The following is a 27,148-nucleotide window of genomic DNA, read 5'->3' on the forward strand; positions in this document are numbered from 1 at the left end:
CCAATCCTGTCAACCACAGTAATGAATCTTGATACCACAATGGACAATACTCTCACTCATGGTCTGCAGACTACAGCCATTGCCAGAAGCGGTTTCTCCCAGCAGCATACGCTATGCTACATTTTACCTTGTTTAACATTCCCCCATAGGGCCATGACTGCAATTTCTCTTAAGTTCTCTAATACTATCCAAATTAGACTATGTGAACTTCGGACTACGAGATTACTCTGTAGTGCAAATGATAAAAAATTTGCTCAGGGGGGACCTGTTTGCACATACGGGCAATTACACGTTTAAAGAAAATGAGCTCCAAAGCGTTCAAAATGCAGCAGCAAGACAACTTCTCAGAAAGAAGTGATTCGGCAAGTATCACACCAGCATCACGTATTCTCCACTAGCTGTCCATCAGAAAAGGGCTCATTTTAAAGGCTCATCGTTCATACCATGAAATGGGTCCTTCTTCCTTCAGAAATGAGTTTCACCGCTACACTCCCACCAGAACACTTACATCCAGCAATGCTGCACTAGTACGAGTCCATAACTTCAATAAAGCGGCCAGGGGAGCCTCTTATTTAGTTCTGGCCATGAAAGAAATGACAGAAAATAGCAACTGAATACATAATTTGCACCAGAAACTTGGATTACTTTTTTTTTTACAAGGAACTGGAAAACTGTTTGCACTACCATATGTGGGAAATTAATTTGATATATGGATTCTCTGCTTTGTGACATTGATTTGCACCTAATTCTTAGTGAAACCTACATTCAAGAGCCAGGAAGTAACCAAACCCAAGCCTCCCTCCATCAGATCCCTGGGCTAATTACTCACTAATAAATCCTCACTAATTAATTGTTACAACCTTACACTTCCCACATCCTTCAGCTGACCAACCAGGTTTAGTGTACATTCGCGATTCAGACCCTGTCCATCATCTATCAACAGCCATTCTGTCAATTCTGCACTCCACAACCAGAGGCTGCCCAAACAGCTAACCTGACCCAATCAGTGCCAAAAACAAAAAACTGAGATTTTCATACCGACACACAGCTAACTGGTACTTGCATCTTGCATCCATCAATACCACAGGTTTTTGCTTCTGCCTTCCCGCTATTCGACAAGCACACGTTACCAGCCGTTCTTACAAAGCCATGCACAGAGAGCCCAATGTTATTGGCACAAGGGTGCTATATAAAATCACTTCACATTATATTACATTAATAAAGGCAGGGGAGGAATAATCTCATATTAATAAGAGCGGGGTATACATATTGCTATAGTACCCAAGGCAATGGAGGTGCACTGTAATAGTGGCAAGAGATGTGGAGGTGTACTGCCATCTAATGTAGGTAGGCTGAGACTCAGAGAGTGGGACAAGCCTTGGATATGGGGGTGGTAGATTAGTCTTTGAGGGTCAGAGGACACAGTGGAAGAAACACAATCCATCACTTTGCTCACCATGAGAAGAGGAAGAACAAGAAGAAGGGAGCAGAGAATGCAAACTGCAGCCAGCGCCAGTCACGAATGCCATATGCCACCCCAGCTAGGATTAGCTGGCTAACGGAGAAACTGAAGCCCAACAGTGTGACTGCGGCGGTCCGTCCCCTCATCGGCATCCACTCAAGTACTGTAAGGGAAACCACTAGGTGTTACATTTGCATGTCTTACCATTGCCACCAGATACCACTGTTGCATGTGTTATTTGCTGCAAACTAGGTTTAACCGCAACACATACGACACCTCTGACCTGCAGGTGTCACTAACTGTTACTTCTGAGCATGCTTTTCTCCGCACATAAGGTGACCATGCAACACATGCCATAATGTGCACTAGGACAGTTAGGCGTATCTTATGCGCAGAATGGAATTACCATAATAAATGATCTCAGACCCAAATAACCAGACAGATTCAAAGAATATAGCAAAGTACTACTTTATAGAGCTCAAATAATGTAGGGCAATCTGGTGACCATACAAATTGCAGCTCAGTCACACTAAGTTACTTTTTCATTACACAAAGGCTTTATACTTCCATGTATGTCAGCTATGATGTCATTCTAGGCGGAAAATAATGAAACCTATCGATGGGAGCGATTGGGTAAGGGAACACATCTACCTATAGTATGTATAAGTGTTAATAACATCATTGGCTCCCCCTTATCTGTTAGGCATGCCTTAAACTACCTCTAAATATGTACAGCACAGATTATAGAGAAATGACCATGGATTGGTTTCTGCAACATTATAGAACATGCTGCTATATATCCCATTATGATTGGTTGTCATGCTATCCTAACCTTGGATACTCGGCTCGTTAGCAGCATGTAGGCAAAATGCGGAGAACAACATAAGACCATTGCCCACTATGGTTGATTAGCCTACCATCTCACATCAGTTAGCCCACGAGCTAAGACTTTTCCTTTGTAGCTTGCCTTTCTCTGGGACTTTTAAGGGAGTGTAGGTACATTGCTATCTTCAATTGGAGCTTAATGAACAGGCAGTGTTTTTGAGTCAGTAGATAATGAATTTGTCAATTTCCACCTTTTATTTACTGCTATTTAATTCAATTATGCTTGGTGTTATTACTTGTTTTGGCCTCTGGAGAATAGGTCACTCCATCTTACATATGCTTTCTGCATTATTGATTGTTCAATACTTAGCACTTGCAAATGTTTTTGTTTCTACTTAATCGAAGAGAAATGTAGCCTTTGTTCACAGCTTATCCATGTTGACTCCCTCTGTACCATCCATTTATTTGTCGATGTGTCACCCTCAGTACTCAGCCAAACAGCCTTGCATGAAACTGTGTCTTCAGTGTCTTTCAGCCTTGCAGCCTTTGCTTGTCTCTGAGGTCGTTTTAACACAATCCGATGTCCATCTTTCCATCATGGCCACTTTCCTCACGTTATAGTTTCTTCCTAAACAAGTTCTACATATCTCATCTACCTTGCGTTTCTGCGTATATACATTAGCTACTTCTCTTCTCATTTATCTTCTTAGTGTATATGATCTCTTTGTCTCTGCATGTTTCTCTTGTTAATTGAGTTACGTTAACATTCTTTAAGTAGTTTGCATATCGATTCAGTGTGTCTTAGTGTATTCTCTTCATAATGTCACTTTGCTCTTGTCTGATTTCAGTTACAGCTCTTCTATGTCTAGTGGTGTATGCCGACATCTTTCTAGAACATCAGAGCAAGGGTACATTTGATATAGTTGTCTGAGTGCATAACGTCTCTCATATCTTCAATGCGATATTGGGATAATACCTGGTGTCATGCACAAAGTCTTCCTACTATTCCTCCAGTATGACGGAGGTGAGGGGGTGGGCACTAGAAATTACATCATCTGCTTATCTACATTCCCTCATCTGGTCGAGTCCTCGAACACGTCCTCAATCTTCTCCATTTTCTCTTCACACAGTGGTTTCTTTGGGATCTATATCTTCATCACCCCCCTCAGGAGACATGCATTTTTTATGTGTTCATCCACACTCCAGGTCATATAGCAGCACTCCCAAGGTGGTTGATAGAAAGCCCAATGTCCTATATATTTCTTATGATCCTTACGGCAGTAGAACTTCATACCTGGGGTTTCCAGGGGACTTCCCTTCATATTTTCACGGGTGGTGCTCTCAGTTTGCATGTGTTCACCAGTTTCATCATTTATGTTGATCATTATCTTTATCCCAATAGCTTTCTTTGCTGTCTTCTCACAGTGTCCAATGATGATTCTCACAATGCAGAATCCCAGCATCACCAAAACTAGTATTGCTGCTAACGGCTTGAAGGCATTTGTCACCCAGGTCAGAATCCACGAAAACAGGGACGAGAACCAGTCATCTCCCTGAGTCTCATCTACTTCTTCTTCCATTTTCGTATGCAGGGTTGACAACATTGTTATTGCCTCTGTTAGGGATCCATTCTCTCCATCATGGGCAGGTATTTACGCACAGCAAGAAGGGCCGATCTTGGCGCAAACGCCGCCTTCCATTACTGTAACCAAGTCCAAGACATACCTGTTCTGTAGGATCATCAATCAAATGGCTCTTAATTCTTCTCCAATCGCATTAAATCTTGTTATTGTTGTGTTACTTGTTTGTAGCAGCTCCCATCTGGTGATTTGTAACCACTTGGCATTCACTGCAGTCTGATATAGATGTAAGTATCATTGCCTGTCTTGCCAAATAGTTTGTACTCATCTGGAATACTGTCATAATCTTTTATCGATTTTGCTGAGAAATAGTTCTTTCTTTTCAGCCGAAGGAGGGTAAGTGACCTCTTCTTTCTCTGGTGCACATCCATTTTAGGAAACCTTTAAATCTGAAGATCACTTTGAGGAATTACCAATGCAGAAATATGTATGACTACTATAGAGCATATTCCTCCCCGATACTTGGGCAGCTGCATATAAGCTTTGGATCCACAGGCCCAATTGTGATCCATCAGTACGGCAGTTCCTCCATTCAATCCTGGTACATCAATTATCTGTTTACATTCTTTATTTTATGTAAATTGAATCAGTCCTCTATTTCGAAAAAAACATGTTTTGGCATTCTTCAATGGTAATATGGATACAGGCCTTGCTTCATCCTTGAACCATGTCAATAATTTTGCATACTTGGCCCATGAATCCAGACATTCGTCAATCACTATTTGCACAATCTACACTGGTGCTGTCATCAGTAAATGTCTGCTGCAGGCTAGCATTCCATCTTCCAATCCTGTGCTGGTTGCCACTCGTCCATATACCAACATAAGTGGTCACTCGCAACATCCTGGTAATCCTGGCATTTCCTAATTGTCTGCACAATTCTATTGTTTCTGTTCATCCATCCTTATCTGGTCTCTAGTCATGCCACCTTGTGCGTACAAGACCATTTGGCTCAACCAAGCTAGATCTTTTTCCACCTTCTGCGTTTTGATGTATTCATCTTCATATGAAAATGTCTTTCTTGATCTCCATCGTAAGGTTGCCCATTTTCCTTAGAATTGTCCTCTTATTGTGCAAGCTGCTAGATGGCTTAGACACTTGGCATCATGTAAAAGTATTTCTATTGCAATAAATATTCTGGCTGTGCTCATGGCATACAGAATGAGAGAACACACGTAGCAGCTTTCCTCTGATGTTCTGCTCCCCACCTCATTCATCTGCTGATACCAGATATAATTCTTTAAATGGGCACAATTATCAAGATATGACTTTATATCCTCATTATCTTCTCCAGCATCACTTTTTGCTCGAACAATTTGCTCAGAAACATTAGGAAAAAGATTGTATGTACATTTGTTAGGGATAACTAGAGAAGTATCATCACTTAATATGTAATCTGTATTATTAAGAATCAACTGTCGAAAAGCCGTAATAATGAGGAAGAAAAGACAGATCATGGTACAAAATGTATTTATTTGTTATTTGTATGGTGTTTATACAAGAAGAAAGTATTTCAACGCGCCACATGGCAAAAGGGAAGTGATCAAATAAACCATGGAAGTGACAATGAATAAATAAGAAAAACAACAGACAACTCTCCTACTAGGCCTTGTGACATTTAGAACATGCAAGTGCAGGGAAAAAGGGGGTGGGGGCAAGGGAGTCTGTTGGGGAGGCAACAGGTAAGTGCATGGGCGGAGGCATCCCAAGCCAGAGGGAGGTCTGACGCCCATCCGGTAAGGGCAGGGCTGAGACAACCACCCAACTAGTAGGTGTAGGCTCAGATGGTAGTGCAGGGGGGGAAGCTGGTGGCGATTGGGCAAATGGCCAGGACCCAATTCGACTATTGAGGGACCGGGCCGCCAATCTCAATGGCTGAGGGAATGGTTAGCACGGGAGGCAGAGAGATAGAGAAGGAGGAGGAGAGGAGAAAGGCCTTCAGTTGTTTGCAGAACCTGAGGTGATTCAGTTCAAGACAGAGGAGAGGGAGACTGTTCCAGAGGTGGGAGCCAGCCGAAGAGAAAGTTGTGCCCCCAACTCTCTACTTGGAGAAGCGTTTGACCAGCAGTGAATTGGAGCAGAGAATTGGAGCCAGAAGATCAAAGGGATCTTGAGGGAGAGATTTTAGTGAGAGAGAGTTGCAGGTAGCGTGGTCCCAGGCCCAACACAGCCTTATGGATGATGCAAAGGGTCTGAATTTGATCCTTGTGGCAACCGAGAGCCAGTGGAGAGACTTTAGGGCTGGAAAGATTTGTTCCCTGGGCTTGAGGCCAAGGATAAGTCTCACAGCCCTATTCTGGATTAGATGAAGAGGGCAGAGGGAAGAAAGAGGTAGGTTGAGAAAGTAATCCAGCCTGGACAGGACCAGAGCTCTAGTGACATTGAGCTTCTGGGGGAAGGTGAGGAAAAAGTGAGTGCCTCTGAGGAGGTGAAGTTGAAGGTGGGCCTTTGAAGTAATCTGAGGCACGTAAATTGTAAACAATTTTATTCTGGACCCAGAGCAGGAAACCGCAACAAGGCACAGAAAAGGCAAACTAACTGGCCCGTGTGGAATGTTGATCCATGAACAAGGAACAGCATTCCACACGCGCCAGCCGACAAGATAAAACATATCTTCTCCCCTTACCCCCCATACACAACACAAGATCAACATATAACAGTAAATATGCAAAACCAGAATTGGGGAGGAAAAACAAAAATTAGCAAAGAAAACAACTGTCAATGCTGCATTAAAATGACATTAAAAGGCAATGCAAAAACAAATGCAATGCACTGAATACCATAAAAACAAATAACCCTATAATGCACTGATAATAACAAAGGCGTGATTAATCACCAACTCTGGTACCCGCTAACGCACATATGGCCTCATTACACGGTAGGCGGTAAACCATGGCGCTATTAGCGCCATGGTTCATGCCGGTAATTTACCGGTACTGCCTTGGAGGAAAGGGGAATTACCGCCCTATTCCAAGGTTGGGAAGGCGGTAATTCCTCCTTCCTCCATTGCCCTTCCCCATTCCCATTTTTGCCCCATAGGGCATAATGGGAATGGGGAAGGCGCTAATTACGGTACAGAAAATTGCGGTACCGTAATTAGCACCCCGGTCCCTTTGCGGGTTCGTTTTTTAACGCCTGCTAAAAGAAGGTGTTAATGTACCAACCCTCAAAGGGACCTCGTAGTAAGGCGGTAAGGGTTTACCGGTACCGGTAAAATACTTACCGTCTACCGTGTAATGAGGCCCATAGTCTCTGAGTTTAACAGGAGGCCCGCAACTCCTGACCGGACTCCCCACGCCTCCACCATTCTCCACAGACAGGTTACATCCCTTGCCAACATGCACACCATCCACACTCAAATTTCCATCCATGGCCTCCCCCCCATAACATGTGCAGCAGCAACATCTCTCGATCACCCACCATTCTCCTCCAACACACGATCTTCCTTTCCCTCGGGTGCATTACCCCCATCACCACTCCCACAAGCAGTCCCCTTATTTACACCGGTTTTACAACCATCCAGAACCACAACACGCCTTTTGCTCCATTTTGAGCCGTCCTCCAACTATACGTATCCCTTTCCACATTTCACAACCCTCCTCGAAGGTAAAAATGCACTACCTCCTTTAGGAACAAATCTGGGATTTTTTACACAAACAACATCCCCCAACTCACTTTGAGAAATCCTCACAGCCTCCTGGCGTGCCAAAATTCTCTGTTGCACACCATTAAGATCCAACTAACATGGCCCACCACCGCCCAATGCCAAAGACCTCAATCTAGATCCCGGCTTCCTTCCCCTCAACAATTCAAAAGGTGTCCTGCCCGTGCTTACAGGCGGGGTCCTGCGATAAGCCGACAAATATTCAGAAACCACCTCCTGCCTCCTGTCATTAGCAAGGGCCAGTTGAATGGCACATTTAATCATCCCATTAACTCTTTCCACCAGACCATTAGCACTGGGATTGTAAAGAGCAGTGTGATGGTGCTCTACACCACACTGCCCCAAAAATTCCCTCATAAGTTTGGAGGTAAATTGAACACCATTATCGGTTACCAGACTAGCTGGTATTCCTTCCCTATCAATTTTTTTTAGGAAAGCTATGACACACTCTGTTGTCACCCTGCCGAACGCCGCCACTTCCACCCACCTAGACGTGTAATCTACTAATGCCAACAGAAACCTACACTCCGGCTGTAAACACTCAAACGGACCCATAATGTACAGAGCCACCTTTGACCACACTTCCCTGGGAATTTCAACCACATGGACAGGCTGGGGATGAACCACCTTTCTCCTGTTACTCATGGCGCACGCATGACAATCCTTCACCACCATCTCAACCTCGCGATCCATGGAAGGCCACCAATACTCTTCGCGTAACCTCCTCTTGGTCAAAGAGTGTCCTAAATTCCCCTCAAGCAAACAGGTGGAATCAATTTCACACCCCTCGACACACCCCAGGGACCAACTGCCAACTCATCCAACACCTGGGAGTAACCTTTACCCTCTGGTCTACCCTTGACAGCCTCCCAACCCTTGCTCAAACCTTCTCTAACCCAGCACAGCTCAACATCCCTTTCGCTCTCTGTATCCCAAACAGACTTGTCAATGGCGGGAATAACACAAGCAATTTGAAACTCCTCATCCCCAACACCCTCTCCTTGAGTATTTACTGGCTTTAACACAGGTTTCCTTGATAAGCAGTCAGCCACAACATTTTGTTTCCCAGGCACATATTCCATAGTGAAGTTGTACTCCTGTAACTCCACAATCCACCTAGCTATTCTCGGAGATACAGCCACTGCACCACGAGTGGTGAACACATGCACCAGAGGCCTATGGTCTGTCCTGACCACATGTGGAATGCCCCATAAGAACGTTCTAAAGTGTTTTGACGGCCAGGTCACCGCCAAAGCCTCACGCTCAATCACAGAATACCTGCTTTCGGCATCTCTCAAAGTTCTGGATGCGAACACCACTGGTCTAGATTCACCCTCACACTATTGCTCCAAAACTGCACCTCGCTGGCGTCTACAGTAAGCATTGCTTTACACTTGGGGTCAAAGGACTTTAAACACGGAGCATTCTCCACATCATTCTTCGCAGCATTGAACTCCTCTAAATATTTGTCGGACCACTCAAACCTGACGCATTTTTTCAGTAAAGCTCTCATGGAGATTGTTTTCTCAGCATAGTTAAGTATGAATTTCACATAGTATTCCGCTAAACCTAAAAATGCCTTCAACTGGTCTTTATTTGCAGGCGCCAGTGTAGATTTCATCACCTGTACCAAATCTGCCGTAGGACTGACACCCTCGGCACTGAGAGTTTGACCCAAATACGTCACCTTATCCACACCCACCTGACATTTCGCCAATTTCACAGTCAAACCTTTTTCTTTCAGCACCTTCATAACCTCACGTACCCTGAGATCATGCTCCTCCCGACAACAGCCCCACAACGAAATATCATCTTGGAAATAACACACTCCAGACATACCACCAAACAATTCATGCATCAGACGTTGGAAAACCGCAGATGGCGACACTAGGCCAAAAGGCATACGGCAAAAGCAATAGGCACCAAAGGGAGTCACAAAAGAAGTGAGTGGCCTGGAATCAACATGTAAGTCAATTTGGTGATATGCAGCAGACAAGTCGAATGTTGAAAAACATGTTGCCCTACCCAGGATAAACAATAATTTGTTAATGTTAAGCAAAGGGTGGCGATCCACCCAAATACTCAAGTTTAACTCTCAAAGATCCACGCACATCCTGAGATTGCCGTAACCCTTCTTAACAAGTACCACCAGAAACAACCACTCCGAACACTCTATTGGCTCAATGACCTCTGCCACCATTAACTTGTCCAACTCCGACCTTAAACCTTCCCTTGCCATTACTGGAACCCCCCTTGGGCACTGCACCCCTTTTTAGAATAATGCGGTGGGAAAATCCCTTGAGCCTCCCCAATTTGTCAGAAAACACTTCCAGGAAATCAGCCTTTTAGTGACTCAGACGTCACTTGACCCACCTCACCCCAAACTCCTCCTGAATACTCAACACGGGAACATCTTTCCATGGATGGATTTCAATGCTTAAGGCAGCTTGTTCATCCCACCCCAATACACTGGTACCCTTGAGTGCAACATATAGTTTGCACATGGTTTGTCGACCCTTGAATTCAATGTAGGTCTGCTCATAACCCAGCACACTAATGGGATTCTGCCCATAGGCACTAGGACTAATATCAGATGCATGCAAAGTTGAGACCTCTTTCCCCAACCTCTCCTTGTAAATCTCTCGAGATACTATAGTGTAGGGCGAACCAGAATCTACTAACATGTCCAAAGGGTGACCATCAACCAAAACAGTAACCCATGGACCCTTCTGTGCTGCCCCCTCCACATGGAGTATAACACCCTGCTCTGCCCTAATATGGGACCCACTATCCTGATCCAGACCACAACCCTCCAACACCACACCAACCATCCCTATGGTTTGCCCCTGCCCAATAACCATGCACATGCAAGCATAATGACCCCTACATTTACATTTTCTGCATTCAATGTTAGCAGCAGGACATTCCTTCGAACCAGTCAGATGACTAAACCAGCCACATTTCCTGCAAGGCTCTTTAGCCCTGGACAACCTTCCTCCCTGCTTGTCGCCTTTGTAAAACCTCTTTTTATTATCCAAACCACCACCTCTATTCTGAGGCAAAATAGCCTGAATGACGTCCCTGGAACCCTCCTTCTCAGTGACAATTTGTATACTCGCTCTGGATGTCTCAGTGGCCCTGGCGATCTCCACCACCTTCTCCAATGGCGGGTCGCTTTCAATCCAAAGCCTTTCCCTAATCTTCTGACTGCTGGTCTTCATCATAATTTGGTCTCTTATGTATTCATCAAGAATCCCCGAAAAATCTACAGGTGGCCATTAATGCTCGCAAAGCTGTCACATATGCATCTATAGATTCACCCGACCCTTGCGCCCTGGAGAAGAACTTGTAACGATCCAGGACTACGTTTATTCTCCTGCCAAAATGATCCTCCAGCTTATTCAATGCAGTCTCATATGCGCTCACCACTCTTTCGCCTTCACCACTCCCAGGAACTGTCACCTCCTCCCCTGGCAAATGGGGAAAAATTCGCAAGCCCTCAGTGCCAATACAGTTTAAAAGCACTGCTTCCTTTTCATCATCACTAAATTTCGCGCCCCCAGCTGCCCTCAAATATACCTTGAAGGAGTCAATCCATTGGTCCCATAGGGACGCCGGTTCACCAGGAGCAGGCAAAAATGCAAGAGGGGGTCTGGCAGCAGTGTGGGACATGCTACAGCAGTTAAAGTGGGCAGAACACGTTGGCCCCACCTGTACTTTGCGAGAGACCCAAAACACTCAGCCCGAACCAATGGAGTCTCCCACGGGCCAAATCTGAGCGACAGTACCGCTGCAGGAATTGTCACTGTACCTTACTATGGGTAATCTTGAAAATCACGACTAAACTGGGGATGACAACTCCAAAATGCACCAGGGATGCATAAATGAATACACCCATGGTGTGCTTGACTCCAAACACAAATGCAGACCACGGATCAATGTCCTCTCCACACCAAACGCAGGCAGAATGATTTGCACATGGGCGGGGCTGGAAACGCTCCTCACTGCGTGTCCGGCCCCCACAGCTGACGTGAGTCAAGTGGGGCACCGAAGCGCCAGAGGAGCGTACCTAAGCTTGTCTTTGCTATGCCGGCTCCAGCCACACCTCCAGGACCGGTGCAGCCGGACCGCCGGGGATGTGGAGTGCCCATAATGCCACCTGATATCCCCACGGGTGTTGGACACTGTGCGGCAGCTGTCCCTACTACTGCTGAAACCGCAGCCGACGACACCTACTTCCGCCTCTCCTTCGGCAGCCGGAATGGGCACCGCAGCGGCAGGCCCTCCTTCAGCCGCCCCCACCGAGACACAAGCCTCAGCCTCACCTCCGCGATCAAGGGCAGCACCACTCGGCCTGGCCCACAACGTAGCTCACACCCCACCCCTGAGCTCACGTTGAAGGTCACTGCCAGGCCCAGCACCAGTGCGCCCCGCGACTCCTGCTCCCGCTGTCCGGGCAAAGACTGTCACCTGCAGGACGCGACAGCAGACCCTGCACGCATGGGCTGAAGGGTCCAGACTTCCTCCGTCACCAGTGAAGTAATCTGAGGCACGTAAGTTGTAAACGACGTTATTCTGGACCCAGAGCAGGAAACCGCAACATGGCACAGAGAAGGCAAACTAACTGGCCTGTGTGAAATGTTGATCCATGAACAAGGAGCAGCATTCCACACGCGCCGGCCGACAAGATACAACAGCCTTCTTGGCAAGGTCCAGGGTATGAGAAGTGAAGGGGAGAGAGGGGTCAAAGATGACCCCATGTTTTCTGGCTGCTGTGGTAGGATAGGGAGGAGAGCCCATAGACGGCATCCAGAATGCAGGAAGGAGATGGGGAATTGGAGTTCCTATAGCAATGATCTCAGTCTTACTGGCATTAAGACAGATTCATTGGTGATGCACCAGGACTGGATAGCAGACAGGCAGTCTGGGATGATAGAGGAGGAAGAAATGAGCTTGAAGAAGAGCTGTGTGTCAACTGCGTAACATTGGAAATGAGGGGAGAAGGCAGGGATCGGGTGAGCAAGAGGTGCAAGGTAGATATTGAAGAGCCAGGGCAAGAGGATAGAGTACTGGGGAACACCACATGTAGAGAGAGTGGTGGTGGAGGAGAAGGAGCCCAGTAGAGCCTGGGAGGGGTGGTCAGTGAGGAAGGAGGTCAACCAGTCCAGTGTCCGGTCTGAGACATCAAGAGTATCTTGGAACCGCTTTATGAGGATAGAATGGTTGACCGTATCAAAGGCAGAAGAGCTGTCAAGGAGAATGAGAACAGCCGGACAGTAAGAGTCAACATTTGCAAGTAGTCCCTCACTGGTGTTCGGGAGATCAGTATCCGTGCCTCTGGATGCTCGGAATCCAGATTGATGGTCAAGTAAACAACTGACAAGCTCAGTGTGTTTGGTCAGTTGGGGGAAGAGCAATTTCTCATGGACTTTCCCAAGGAAGAGTGTGGTAGAGAGAGGGTGGTAATTGGCCTGACATGAGGGGTCGGCTGAATGCTTTTTTAGCAGGGTGTGTCCAAGGCTGTGCTTTAGAGAAGAGCGGAAAGAGCCAGAAGCTAAGGAGTGGTTGAAGAATTCACCAAGAGCAAGGGAGGGGATGTTGTCCTTAATGGATCTGGAAGAAAAGGGAGAAACCTGTTTAGATGAGACCTTCATAGAGCGGACTAATCTAGAGATCTCATCTGGTGTGATAGGTGAGAAGGATGAGGGTGTGGGTGGGTGGGGGCGGAAGAGAGGCAAAGGGATGCAAGGAGACAGGTTGAGAAATGGAAGAAGGGGAAAAAGAGAGAGAAGTCAGAATGTCCTGCATTTTAGAAGTGAAATGGGAGGCCAGGTAGGTACAGAGTGCCTGAGAGTGAAGAGGCAAGGTGGACACTGCAGATGCATTGGCTAATTCCTTGAAGTTCAGCCATGTTGGTAGCGACTCCAGAGATATGGGCCCTCTTCTTGGAGTGGATAGAGATGCAGTAATGCCTTTTGGAGCAGGCGACATGCCAGTTTCTCAGAACATGAGCCTGAGGTCTGCCACTCCCATTCATCGGCTCTGCACTTTCATTTCAGAGGGCTAGCTCGGAGTTGTACCAGCTGTTGCACATAGAGTGCAGTTTCAGGCAGATCCTCATGACAGGGGCAAGAATGTCAAGAGTGTTAGTTATGGCAAGATAAAGATTGGCAAGTGAGAGTCAGTGAGAAAGTCAAAAGGAGGGGAAGGAGGAGGGATGGAGGTGGAGGCAAACTCAGCAACGGACACTTGCTTCATCGGTCAGATGACTGGCAGGAGGCTAGCAGTGCTAGTAGAGGCTCAATCTGGGGTCTGAGAGGTCCCAGGTGAGAAGAGAGGAGAGAGTGGTCAGCCCAGGAGAGAAGGGTAGTGAGAGGATTGGAGAGCAGGAGATCACTGCGATGAAGGCATCCAGAGTGTGTCCGGCAGAATGGGTAGGGGCAGTGGGGAGAAAAGTGAGATAGAGAGAGGCACCGAAATCACAGAAGGGTTAGGAGGCAGGAGCAGTGGAATCAAGGTGAATGTTGAAGTCTCCAATGAGGAGGAGTTTAGAGATAGAGGTCAGAAGGAAGGAGGTGAAGTCAGCCCATTCAGAAAGTAAGTTAGACACAGGGCCAGGGGGCCTATAGATAGTGGCAAGGGTGAGAGAGTAGGAGAGACACCAAGCTTGCAGACAAGAATTTCAAAGGAGAAGTAGAGCTGGGTGGGTATGCGAGAGGTAGAGACCCACTCAGGAAAGATCAAGACTACTCCACCACCAGATCGGTTTAGCTAGGGCTTGGAGAGGATCTTGTAGCCGTCAGGAAGAAGGGAGTCAAAAGCAGTGAGTTAGCTGGCCTTGAACCACATCTCTGTGAGAGCGAGGACGTTGAGATTATAGTCTTCAAGAAGCAGGCAGTTGTCAAAAGAATGTTTTACAGCAGATCAAGCGTTCTGAGTTGCACAGTGGAGCCGGTTGTACCTTTGAAGATTTTCCGAGGTGGGGTACAGGGAGGTGGTACACCAGTCGGAGTTGGTGAATGGGGTGCAGAGAGAGAGGAAGCTGGAGAAGCAGGAGAAGGCAGGAAGTTGATGAGGGCCAGCAGACACTGGTCAAAGAGTGGATTGACAACCCTGGGTCATGACAGTGCCATTGTGGTAGACATTAATGATGCACCTAGAGGATGCAAAGTCGGGAAAGAGTATTTCCCACCCAGTATCCCCATTTATGGGTGAAGAGGAGAAAGGGGAGAGGGTAGAAATCAAGTGGGAGGACCTTTGCTGGGGCATGGCACTTGCCTGCTGGCTCCCAGGCCAGTTGGACTGCAGTACTGCAGTTCTCCAATCCAGTTGCTTCTTTGAGGCTGGTGGAAGCCTCAGCTGGTAGGCACAGACCCGGCAGCCAAAATGACAATACAAGCATCACTCCAAATGAACCTATTGTTCTTCTCACTTGGATGATATCTCTTTTACTCTGGAGCATTCTCATCCTCTTTTTTTTCTCAATATGTATACTTAGGTCACCTTTATGAATTACTCCTTTTATAATAAGAATTGCAGAATAATCGACATAATAATTTTGATAAAAATGGGACTGTTTTTAGGATTCCCAAAAATGTAACAGCATCCACGTGTCATCTTACTAAAACTGGGTAAGACGGAGAATATAGGTAAAAACAGCATACAGAAATGCGTGCAAAGTTACAATTATGGGTAACATGAAGTGTCATATCTGTATGTTTTGTTGCTTTGTTTCTGGCACATTGTTCCTTTTTCCTAACTAAAATTGTTCTCCTGGAAGGCCACCAGGGGGCGCAGGCAAGATGGCTACCTGATCGATCTGCTCCCCGTTTGGCCCCGGGACAACTGAGGAGTACCATGAGATAAAGGAACGTCACCCGTTGAAAAAGAAGATATTTAGCTGTTGGAACTTCAAGGGACCCCAGAGGCTCTCTCCCGAGCCTTGGGGGTGCTCCGGCGCTGGAGATAATTGACTTGGAGCGTTCACGCTCACCCTCCCCCTTTCAGGCCTGCACCACGCTGGAGCCTCGGAGCTAAACTACACCCCACCGCAGGCATGCCCATCGCCACAGCCATCCAGTGGATCCCGCAGGAAGAGTCAGCAAAGACCGCTGGGATCCCTCGGGGATCTGGACCCCGTCCCTCCCGGCATCCACAGCCTGCCTGCATCCGCACCCGGCGTGGCGCAGCGGTGAGGTGTGGACCAAAAGGCCGGACAGCCCGGGCTCTGACTGCCGGGTGCCCCACTGATATTGCTTCGCTCCTTGAGCCCCCACGGCATCCCCTCACACCGGCTCGGGCCGTCGCGGGAGCGCGCCCAAGCCCCCCTTCTTCTTCCCCTCCCCTGCGGGGGGCCCAACAGCACCAAGTGCCCCAGGGAATCCACTGAGCCACCAGAGAGACGTGGTTGGCTGAGGCGGCCTCCACATAGGCCCGGGCCGATGCGGGAACGCCCGGGCCCCTCAGTTACGCTGGAGGCCCCCCCATAGGCGTATCACTTGGAGGACACCATTCATTGAAGCAGGGCTTGCTGGAATTAGCCCTCCCCAGCGATGGGGAACGTATCTTATCCCCACAAGGCAACCTCCTCCCTCACTGACACCACCCCCCCTCCAGGGGGACAACCTCTCTCCGCAGCGAAGCCCTCCAGACCCAAGTGAACGCTACAGGGGCTACTAATCCGGCGACCCCCAAAACGGATCCTCCAGGCCCACGCTGGCGCAATTGTGAGTACCAATAACCACTGGGAGTTGGGGCCCAGACCATCCACCCACGCCACGGCCCTTCCACTACCATACTTGAGGCCCGTTGACAGGGGAGGACCAAAACAGGAAGAATCCTCTGACATCTAACTTAGAGACACAAATAGATACATTCCTGAGGCTCCAGACAGACCGACATTCGAGGCACCCATCAGTCACAGAGGTACATTTAAGGAGATAAGGAGTAAGGTGCACCGGCGACCCCAAAGTTGAGCCCTGTGGTATGAGGGAACCCCCCACAAGCGAAACAAACCACTAGGACTCGCCCATCTCGCAATACCATACATGAGCTGAGGCGGAGGCAAGGGAATAAGCTCTGGATCCCTGGAGATACCACTGGGGACATTTAGAAACCACAGAGATCAAGGGGCGGAAACACCTCATGAATTGGAAAGAAGCCTTAGCAAAATACCAATTCACACCCGGAGATCCAGAGATGGCGACCGGCGCCTCATCCACACCGACCCCTGACATGAACACCATGCAGAACCACATCATAACGATCCTAGACGAAATCAGGGGGATGAGAACGGACATGGGAGCCAAGTTGGCCGACCTTACCGCCAAAGTCTCCACACTGGAGGACAGAATGGAGGGGGTGGAGAATAATCAGGCGTCCACCGACCTCCTGGAAACGCAGATCGAAGCAAGGTTCAGGGAGATGCAGCGACGGGAGGGGGAGCTCCATCTCAAGCATGACGACATGGAGAATCGTGAACGGAGAAGTAACCTGCGAATCTTTGGACTGACGGAGGTGGAGGGGGAGACCCAGGCTGGTCTGGAGGGCAAGGTGCAGGAGATCATCAGGATTGTCTTGGGAACTGACTCCGGGGAAACCGTCCTGATCGACAGGGTCCATCGAGCAGGTGGAGGTGGCAGGGGTCCACGTTCTGTGCTGGCGAGAGTCCACTACTATAGAGACAAAGCAAGAATACTTGAAAGGGCGAGGACTCTAAGAGACATACAATACGACAATTCCAGGGTGGCAATCTACCAAGACCTGTCCGCCCTCACGCTGCAAATGAGGAAAAATGCAGGGCAATTACTAGGTGGCTACAGGAGAAGGGGGTCTGATACCGCTGGGGACACCCATTTTATCTATCGTTCAAATGGCAAGGCGAGAACCACCAACTCGTGACGGATGAAGACATCCAAAGAGCCATTGACGAGCTGGTTGGGGGCTCCCCAGGAACGTCGGGAGAACAGAACGGGACTGACAGGGACCCGAGCCAGGCCCCACGAAGCCCTGACTTAAGCCAGGGAAGCACAAAGTGAAGGGCGCTGGGAAATTTCAGAAAACAAGACATCCCCCGGTGGGTCGCGGTGGACCCACATGATTACAAAGGGGGTGGAGAGAGCAAAGAAATCTGGTGCTATTTTCTGTAATGCAATTACCTACACGACCTTTGTGGGTTCCACTAAGCTGGGGGGAACCGCATGTTGCCTTTGGGTGTTGCCACTGTTGGCGAGGTTTATGTTGAATTAACAATAGAAAGTTTGGGGCCCATCTGACTGAGGGACGGGGGGTGTTGTTTTTCCGGAGGGTAGTCATGTTTAGCCTCCAAGATTGCAGAGACCCTCTCTGATCCATTCTGAAAGCCAATCCAAGATGGGTCCCGAGATGTGTGGGACGTGGTGTGGGTTGTGGATGCGGGGAGGGGAGGGTTGAATGGGGTCCCACAGGGAGATTGAATCTCAACTAAATTCGGGAAAAGTTCTTGAACGAAAAAGCAGAGGGTATGTTCCGCACCAGTTACTCTTCCGGGGTCCAGGCAGCGGCCTTGGTGGTTCGTTGACTAACCCCGATGTTTGTCGGGCGATGGAGACGAACGCCTTACGAAATGGATAAAGGAAAGAGGGAACAAGGGAAGGGAGGGGGGAGGGACAAAGGGAAGGGGGACACCATGCCATGGAACTGGGGCTCAAGCATACGGATGATACGGGGGGTACACACTGAAAATTCACAGGGCAAGGGTAGCGACGATCATGGTTGAAGGACGGATCGGTATGCTCAACGTTAAGGGTCTAAACTCACAAAACAAGCGATCTCTCACAAGCAACATGTTCCGCAAACAGAAACTGCTAGTCCTCTTCCCACAAGAAACACACTATATAAGGGGGGCAGAGTTGAGGATAAAAGGAAAGGAGATAGGCAGAAACTTCTGGGCCTCGCACAAATCCTCGAAGAAGGAGGGAGTAGGCATTCTCCTTGGAAAATCACTGCACCTTACCGATGTCGAGACGAAAAGGGGCTTTGGACGTAGATTCTTGGGGATCAAGCGGCTGTCCCAGGGCACACGTGTCACATTAGCCACCTTGTATGCACCCAACGCTGGACAAATCAAGTTTATTCATATAGTTCTTAAAGTCATGGACGAATGGGCGGAGGGGGCCATGATCCTGGGTGGAGATTTTAATCTTATTACAGACCCTCGACTTGATTGGTGGTCCGCTAGAGGGACGGGACCGAAAGCCCACACAAAGGATAACCACGCCATGAGGGACCTCCTACAAGAATATTATTGAGTGGATGTATGGAGAAAATGTTGGCAGGCCCCTGGGGGTTACACATTCTTCTCCCCTCCTCACCAAACATATACTAGAATTGACTTACTATTGATATCGGAGGAAGGAGGAGGGAAAGTAGGAAACCCCACGGTTGAATCAGTGACCTGACCATGAACTCCTCGTTATGGAATGGCGATTGCAAGCCACCCCGAAATCATACAGGTGGCGCTGTAACGACACCCTCATGAGGGACCAGGTGTTTAGGGAATTCCTACGGAAAGAAATAGAAGCCTTCTTTGTAAAAAAACGACATAGGGGATATCCCAATGGCCACAGGCTGGGAGGCGGCAAAGGCCACCTTCAGGGGTCTCCTTATTGCAGAGGGCTCAAGCAAAAAAAACGGGAGAGGGCTCTGATAGGATCAAACTCCGGGAGGACCTACGGGCTATGAGGGCGCAGCTCACTAAAGGCAATGTGGACCGCGAAAACCTCCTGGGCGAAATGAGAGCTAAGAGACAAGCCTTACATACAATCTTAATTGGTGAGGTGGTTAAAAAAATGAGATACACAAAGCAGCGATACTACGAGAAGGGAGACAAGGTTGGAACCCTCTTGGCACACAGGCTGAGGGTAAATAGGGCAGGTAGACGGATAGAGAAGGTCAAGGACGGGGCGGGTAACATCCAGACAAAAACCGAGCACATAGCCGAATCATTTGCGGGCTTCTATAAGGCACTCTATACTAAACAAGAGGGTGAATCATTAGATGAGATTCAAAGATATCTCGAGGACCACCCCCTACCCAAACTCACAGACCCAGAAAGGGAGGCACTGGAAAGGGAAATAACAGAGGAAGAGGTGGAGGGGGCCATTAAAAGGCTTAAAGTAGGTAAGACCCGGGGGGAGATGGATACAAAGCCGACTTTTACAAACAATTCCAATCGGAGCTAATACAACCACTAACCAAGCTGTTTAACCAAATTAAAACCTTGGAAACCATCCCACCGACATTCCGACAGGCCATGATCACAGTAATTCCTAAGCCCGGCAAGGACCCTTTGGAGTGTAGCTCATATAGGCCCATCTTGCTTCTGAATACCGATGCGAAGATTTTCACCAGGATCCTGGCAACACGCTTAGAAAAGTGTCTGCCCCGACTGATCACCCTGATCAAGTTGGTTTTGTAATGAACAGACAGGGGGCTGACAGTATGCGCAAAACCCTACACATACTGAGCTCAAAAGGAGTGAAATCGGAGGGTGCTCTTCTCCTGTCTCTAGATGCGGAGCAGGCGTTCGACAGGGTGAGCTGGGCCTTCATGGAGAGTGTTCTATCATCTCTGGGGATGGGACCAAAATGGCGGGGGTGGATGACAGCCCTCTACTCTCACCCTTCTGCAAGAGGGGTAGTGAACAGGAGTGAATCGGAACCCCTTCCATTAGAAAGAGGCACAAGACAGGGGTGCCCATTGTCCCCCCTCATATACGCATTAGTGATGGAGCCCTAGGCTATAGCGATCAGGCAGAACGACAAGATCCAGGGTATTAAAATAGGGGAAACCGACTATAAAATAACTCTGTTTGCCGACGATGTCCTCTTATACCTTTCTAACCCATCTCAATCAGTCCTAGAGGTGTTGAATAGCTTAGAACGATATGGGTCCCTTGCGGGTTACAAGCTAAATTTAGACAAATCAGTTGCATTTCCAGCAGGCCAGCTAAACGATGTAGAGAGGCAATACATCGATGACCTTCCATTCTGTAAACAAACTGAGGGACTCTGTCACCTGGGGATCCAGATACCATCAGATCTAGCGGATCTTTTCAAGGTAAATTACCCCCCCCCCCCCTGGTTGGCGATCAAACGTGACCTGGAGCGCTTGTCGAAATCAGGCCTCTCATGGATGGCTCGCCTTAACGCCATTAAAATGGTCATCCTCCCTAAATTTTTATATCTATTTCAAATGTTGCCGACTCAGATACCGAAACCATTCCTCCTAGAGGCTACCTGTGTAGTGCCTTATGGTCACCCAGAGACCATCGTAATTTTGTGTAGTGCCTTATGGTCGCCCAGAGACCATTGTATTACTGTGTAGTGCCTTATGGTCACCCAGAGACCACTGTGATACTGTGTAGTGCCTTATGGTCGCCCAGAGACCTTTGTGATATTATGTAGCGCCTTATGGTCGCCCAGAGACCATTGTATTACTGTGTAGTGCCTTATGGTCACCCAGCGACCACTGTGATACTGTGTAGTGCCTTATGGTCGCCCAGAGACCTTTGTGATATTATGTAGCGCCTTATGGTCGCCCAGAGACCATTGTATTACTGTGTAGTGCCTTATGGTCACCCAGCGACCACTGTGATACTGTGTAGTGCCTTATGGTCGCCCAGAGACCATTGTGTTGTAAACCACCTACCCACCAAACCAAGTACTAGCTACGCACAATGTCCAGCCTACTAAGCTTCTACTGCATCATGGCTATTGCTACACTTCCTGCTACCAGCAAGCTGGGCAGCTACACAGAGACCCCACTACACTCACATGCACCTCTATTACATATATCACCAGATATTATGACTAACACGTATGCATATACTGACTCCAAACACCAAGCTCTGCCAGAACCTCTAGCTTACACTTCCAAGCCTAGCTCCACCCGCGATAGAAATAGCAAACTACGCGCTAGACTTAACAAACTCCATGATACACCCAGACGACTCCTCCTTCTTACAAATTCTGATATGAAACACCAAATTGGCAATACAGGCTACGCCTCCAACCGCACCCGAGCTTCAACGCTCACCCAAATACCTGTGCCCAAGACTAAATCCAGTGCTAAAAACACTCCTAATCCTACACTTACCAAAGAGGAAACTAAGGACCATTCCTATAAAGGAGCACTTCTCAATGCCAGGTCACTAGTTGCACATGCCCTTGAGATAGCTGATCTAATCACTGAGAATAACCTGGACTTCATTGCTATAACTGAAACCTGGCTACACCAGGCAGCAGGCCCATCACTTATGTTAGCCATACCTGACGGCTACACTATATGCAGACAAGACCGAGAGGGCACCCGCGGAGGCGGAATTGCCATTATCTCTAAATCAAGCCTCTCACTAAGACTAGCCCCTGCACTAACGCTACAATCCTGTGAAGCCCTCACTGCTAAACTCCTTATAAATAATAATCAATCCCTAACTATTCACCTAATCTATAGACCTCCAGGCCCGCTTGGGACCTTCGAAGAGGATCTACACAAGTTACTAACCCTCAATGCTAAAACCACCTCTCAATTGCTGGTATTAGGGGATTTTAACTTAGGATTTAACGACAAAACAGATGTGCATGCCGCGACCATCGCCCAAGCTATTAATTCCCTAGGCTTCTCCCAAAAAGTCAACAACCCTACCCATACGAAAGGTAGAATATTAGACTGGATCGCTGACTCTAACTGTACTACAGTCATCTCCTCTATCTCGGCTTTATCATGGTCTGACCACTCATTAGTGTCCTTTGACCTCCTAACCTCCCAACCATCCGCTACAGTCGTCCCCATGGCACCTTCATGCCCCACAAGAAACAAAAAGATTATGACAATAGATAATGTCATACCTGCTATTCTTCCAACCTTAAACGCCTTGCCTGACAATCTAGACCCCGGCACTTTAGTTCACGAGTATAACAAAATTATGACTGATACCTTGGACAAAATTGCCCCACTTAAAATGCGCACAAGTAAACCCAAAGCCCATCTAAATAAATGGTTCACGCCCGAACTCAAGGCCTTACGCCTCACCAAGAGAAAATATGAATCCAACTGGAAAATATGTGCAACTGCTGAGAACAAGGCTAACCTAATATCTATCTCCCGTCAATACAAAAACGCAGTCTGTCTGGCTAAGAAAAACTCATACAACGATCGTATCGCCAATTCTAAATCAAGCATGAAGGAACTCTTCTCCATCCTAAAGGAACTTGAGTCACCTATTGCCATACCAGACACTTGCACTAAAGATCAGACCTGGTGTTCTGACATCCAATATGCTCTATCTAATAAAATCACTACCCTCCAAAACAAAATTCAACTGAAAAAAGACTCGCTTAAACTCCCTACACTGTCACCACCTAAGGCGATCCACATGCCTCAACATACCAAATTTTCCTTCACCAAAACTTCCACACTTGAGATTGAAAAAATTATCCTCACCCTCAAACCATCCAACTGCAAAGGTGACATCTGCCCAGCACAGCTAATAAAAGACGCTGCCAGAGACCTATCACCATTTATCTCCAAACTGGTCAATGCATCCTTCTCTACAGGCATCATCCCAGCTAATCTAAAACAATCCTGGGTGCTCCCGTTGCTTAAAAAGCAAACTCTAGATCCTCTTATCCCCACCAATTACCGCCCAATCACTACAGTTCCGTTTCTGCTAAAGATCCTGGACAAAGTGGCCTATATACAGATTCAAAACTACCTTGAACTGCACAAACTACTAGGAACTAGACAATCTGGCTTCCGCCCACTACACGGAACGGAAACAGCCCTGATTGACTTAAAGGCCCAAATAGACGAACTGAGAGATCAGGGCAAGACAGCCCTCCTCCTCCTACTAGATCTCTCAGCTGCGTTTGATCTTGTGGACCACAAAGTCCTCTGCAAACACCTGGACGTTGCCGCTCACTTCTCCACCCAAGCCATCAGTTGGATAGAATCCTTTCTAAGTGAGAGAACTATGAGAGTCTTTTCCCCTTCGGCAGCAGCTGACCCTATACCTATTACTTGTGGAGTCCCTCAGGGATCCTGCGTCTCTCCGACCCTCTACAATATATTCACCAAACCTCTGTTCGACGATCTGGACAATCTCGGTATCACCTACACTAACTATGCAGATGATACACAGATTCTCTTCCCACTTTCTGGGGATCACAGCAGGGATGGGGAGTTGGTGAATAGAGTGTATCTCATCATTCAGGCATGGATGGCCACTCACGGTCTTTGCCTGAATGATGATAAGACAGAGTTGATCATTCTGGGCACACAAGCTAATATTAACAAATTGGGCCCGGATTACTCAGCCTTCAGCATAGACGGAAATGCCATTAAAGTCTCGAGGGAAGTAAAAACACTTGGTTTCTATCTCGACTCTACCCTGTCCTTCACTAAACAGGTAAACTCCCTAGCCTCCACTACTGCCTACACTTGTAAATTGATCAGAGCAGGCAAGCCCTTCCTGTCCAATACCAGCTGCCTAATCCTGGCTAGAGCCTTAATTCTTTCCCGACTAGACTACTGTAATGCCCTATACAGTAGCGCCAATAAAGCCACTACCCTAAGACTTCAAATTCTACAAAATAATGCTCTCAGAGCTGCATTAGGAATAAAAAAGAGGGAGCATATCTCCTCGACTAGGCGGCAACATAAATGGCTCTCTACGGAGAATAAAATCCAGCTAAAAATGATCTCATTAACCCATAAGGCCTTAAATAATGCAGCTCCCAGCTACTTAATGGACAAAATAAAAAGAAAAACTTCTAATAGACCCATGAGAATCGCCAATTCCAATTGTTTGGCAGTACCTAGATTCAGACTCGCCAAAATTGGTGGCGCCTGCTTCCCTGTGAAAGCTGCTAACCTGTGGAACGCCCTGCCACCTAACCTAAGAGCTGACCAACCCTTCCCCCATTTCAGAAGGAACCTTATCAAACACATTATCGCCAACAACGACTTAACACCCGAACACTCACAAGTGTAGTCCGACCCAATGCACCCTGACGTGACATCAACCTTTATGCTTATTACCGCAAATCCTGTATGTTGCTAACTGTACATTCATGTAAATACGGCAAATCTTTATCTGTACATTCTTGTAATTTGTGCAATATGGTGTAATATTGTAAATTCATTTATATAACATTGTAACATTGTAAGCTTCGCATATACTTGTTGCTGCGCCCGGTAACCTAAGGGTCTGGTGCGCAATATAAATAAACAAACAAACAAACAAACAAACAAGCGGACCCTTCTCTGCTACTTATGGGCCGGAAAATCTCACAGGACCGTCTACGACACTCTTACAAGGCCCAAAGACTAGGTTGGAGTTAATTTCCCAGACCTAGACACATATTACAAGGCATCACAATTGCGGATCCTAGGTGACCACCTGGTGATGGGCCCAAAGAAGCAATGGGTGGGATTGGACAACACGCTTTTCTCCCCAGTCACGTTGGATGAGTGGCTATGGGTTCCCAAGGCATCTATCCCGAGAAGGGCTTTGAAACATCCAGTCCTGGAGGTGCTATAGTGCATATGGAAAGAGGGGGGTTATCTCAGGTGGCTCACAACATGGCCCTCACCCCTAAGCTGCTTCTGGGCTCCCCACTATGGGAAGGGATCAATGAACCATTAGCCTTCCAACAATGGTATGAGGCAGGCCTTAGTAGAGCCAGACAGCTCTGGGCAGAGGTGACGTTTATATCCCTGGGGGATCTGAAGGACGCCCTGGGCCTCCCCAACCTTTCTCCCTTCCGATACCTGCAGTTTAAGGGTGCTCTTACCGAGAGTAGATGGGGAGACACGCTCAGGAGAGATTTAACTGATTTCGAGAAGTTCCTTATAACATGTAAGGGGACCAGAGGGGTGATATCGCAGCTCTACAGCTTTTTGCTGCTCTCCGTCCCACGGGACCCCCCATCCTCCCAGGTACAATGGGAAAAAGACCTACGCAGTCCCATAACCGAAAAGAGATAGACCAAGATCTGTAGACAGGCCAATCGCTCCACAGCCGCGCCCCAATACCGCCACCAGGCCATGAAGCTGATCCACAGATGGCACTACCCTCCGCAGAGGATAGCCAGGATGAGAAAGGGCTACGATCCCCACTGCTGGAAGTGTCACACTGAAAAAGGGGACTATGTACATATGTGGTGGAAGTGTCATGTGGTACAAACCTATTGGAGTGAGGTCCTGTCATGGATAAAAGAGGTAGATGGAATTGAGAGAACTCTATCCCCTTGGCTAATGTTGTTTGGTATTGAGGTGGAGGGGGGTCCAAAGGTGTAACACGACCACATGCTGCAAGTTATGCTAGTTGCGGCTAGATGCTGCTGGGCCCAAAAATTGAAATCACCCCGACCCCCTGGTGAGGGGGACTGGGTTTCGAAAAAACGGGAAATATACGACATGGAGGTCTTAACTCATCTGATCGATGAATCCAAGTCTAATATCGAGGGCCTGTGGCTTCCTTTCTTTGATAAATATGGGAGAACAGCTTAAAGACATAAGTAACATCTCAGACGGTCCCCCTGATCTGAACATTACTCTTTGGACACCCCCCCAGAGCATGGAGAAATCTATTATGATGGGAGATGCTGCTCCTACATACGTTCTGAGCGCCCCCTTTTTCGTGACTACCTTATACTCGAGATGTGTTTTAAGATAATGTGTTGGACCCTGCTGTGGTTATCATCCAATGAACCATGGTGTGGGGGAGGAAGGGGGCAGGGTGGGGGGTCGGTGGGGGGTTGAGTTGGGACTATATTCTCATTCATTTTAATGTTTGTATCATTCTTCTATTCTTGTCATAATTATACAATCTTTAATAAAAACCGAATTTTCAACAAAAAAAATACTTGTTCTGGAATTGCTGCAATGTTCACACCCTTACTGACTTTGGAATAACTGAAATGTTCTTTATTCTGATAAATCTTTATTTTTGCCCTTGGTAGATGATCTTTTCATCCGTGGAACTTCTCTTGCTTCACTGTCATTGGTTGTCAGAGGGGTAGTGGTCTCTCATTTGTAGAGCTTTGCGTCATTCAGATGCAGCCAGGTTCTTCTGCTTTTTAGTTTAGCTGCTGTAGGTGTAACCTCCTCTACTAGGGATGGTCCTTCAAAGCAGGGCTTATGCCATGTACGCACAAAACATTGTGCTAGCAACTGGTCCCCTGGGTACAAACGAAGATGTCTAAAAAATGTGCTAAGATCACCGGGTTAGCTGTCCTCTTTAATCTTTTTCGACCCTTCCCTCCGATGTTTGATCTGTTGAGAAATAAAAGAAACTCTAGTGATCATATTTGTTAAATAATCATGCATCTCATCACCTAAACATTTGCTACACTGTGGACATCAGTTTCTGTTCTAGTGGGAGGAGCAAGGGGTATAGGTGGTGATCTAAACCAGGCTGGTTTCTCAATGCGAACAAAGCAAGGGGCAGACAGTGTAGCCACCCCTTTTTAAGAGTCATTTTCAAGTTAGCTATTCTTTCTTTAAGAAGTCTGT

At 47.6% G+C, this 27,148-nt stretch overlaps 1 protein-coding gene across 1 annotated transcript in view; it reads right to left on the reverse strand.

The window, feature by feature from the left end:
- Positions 1–27,148, reverse strand: part of LOC138567102 (solute carrier family 22 member 20-like) — a 645,277-nt gene that overhangs the window by 355,432 nt on the left and 262,697 nt on the right. Inside the window, exon 4 of the mRNA XM_069644972.1 lies at positions 1,457–1,625. Within this exon, the coding sequence (XP_069501073.1) occupies positions 1,457–1,625 (169 nt within the window). The remainder of the gene's footprint in view (positions 1–1,456; positions 1,626–27,148) is intronic.

The sequence above is a fragment of the Ambystoma mexicanum genome, chromosome 2p (assembly GCF_040938575.1).
Source record: "Ambystoma mexicanum isolate Mex_15411 chromosome 2p, UKY_AmexF1_1, whole genome shotgun sequence".
Taxonomy (NCBI): domain Eukaryota; kingdom Metazoa; phylum Chordata; class Amphibia; order Caudata; family Ambystomatidae; genus Ambystoma; species Ambystoma mexicanum.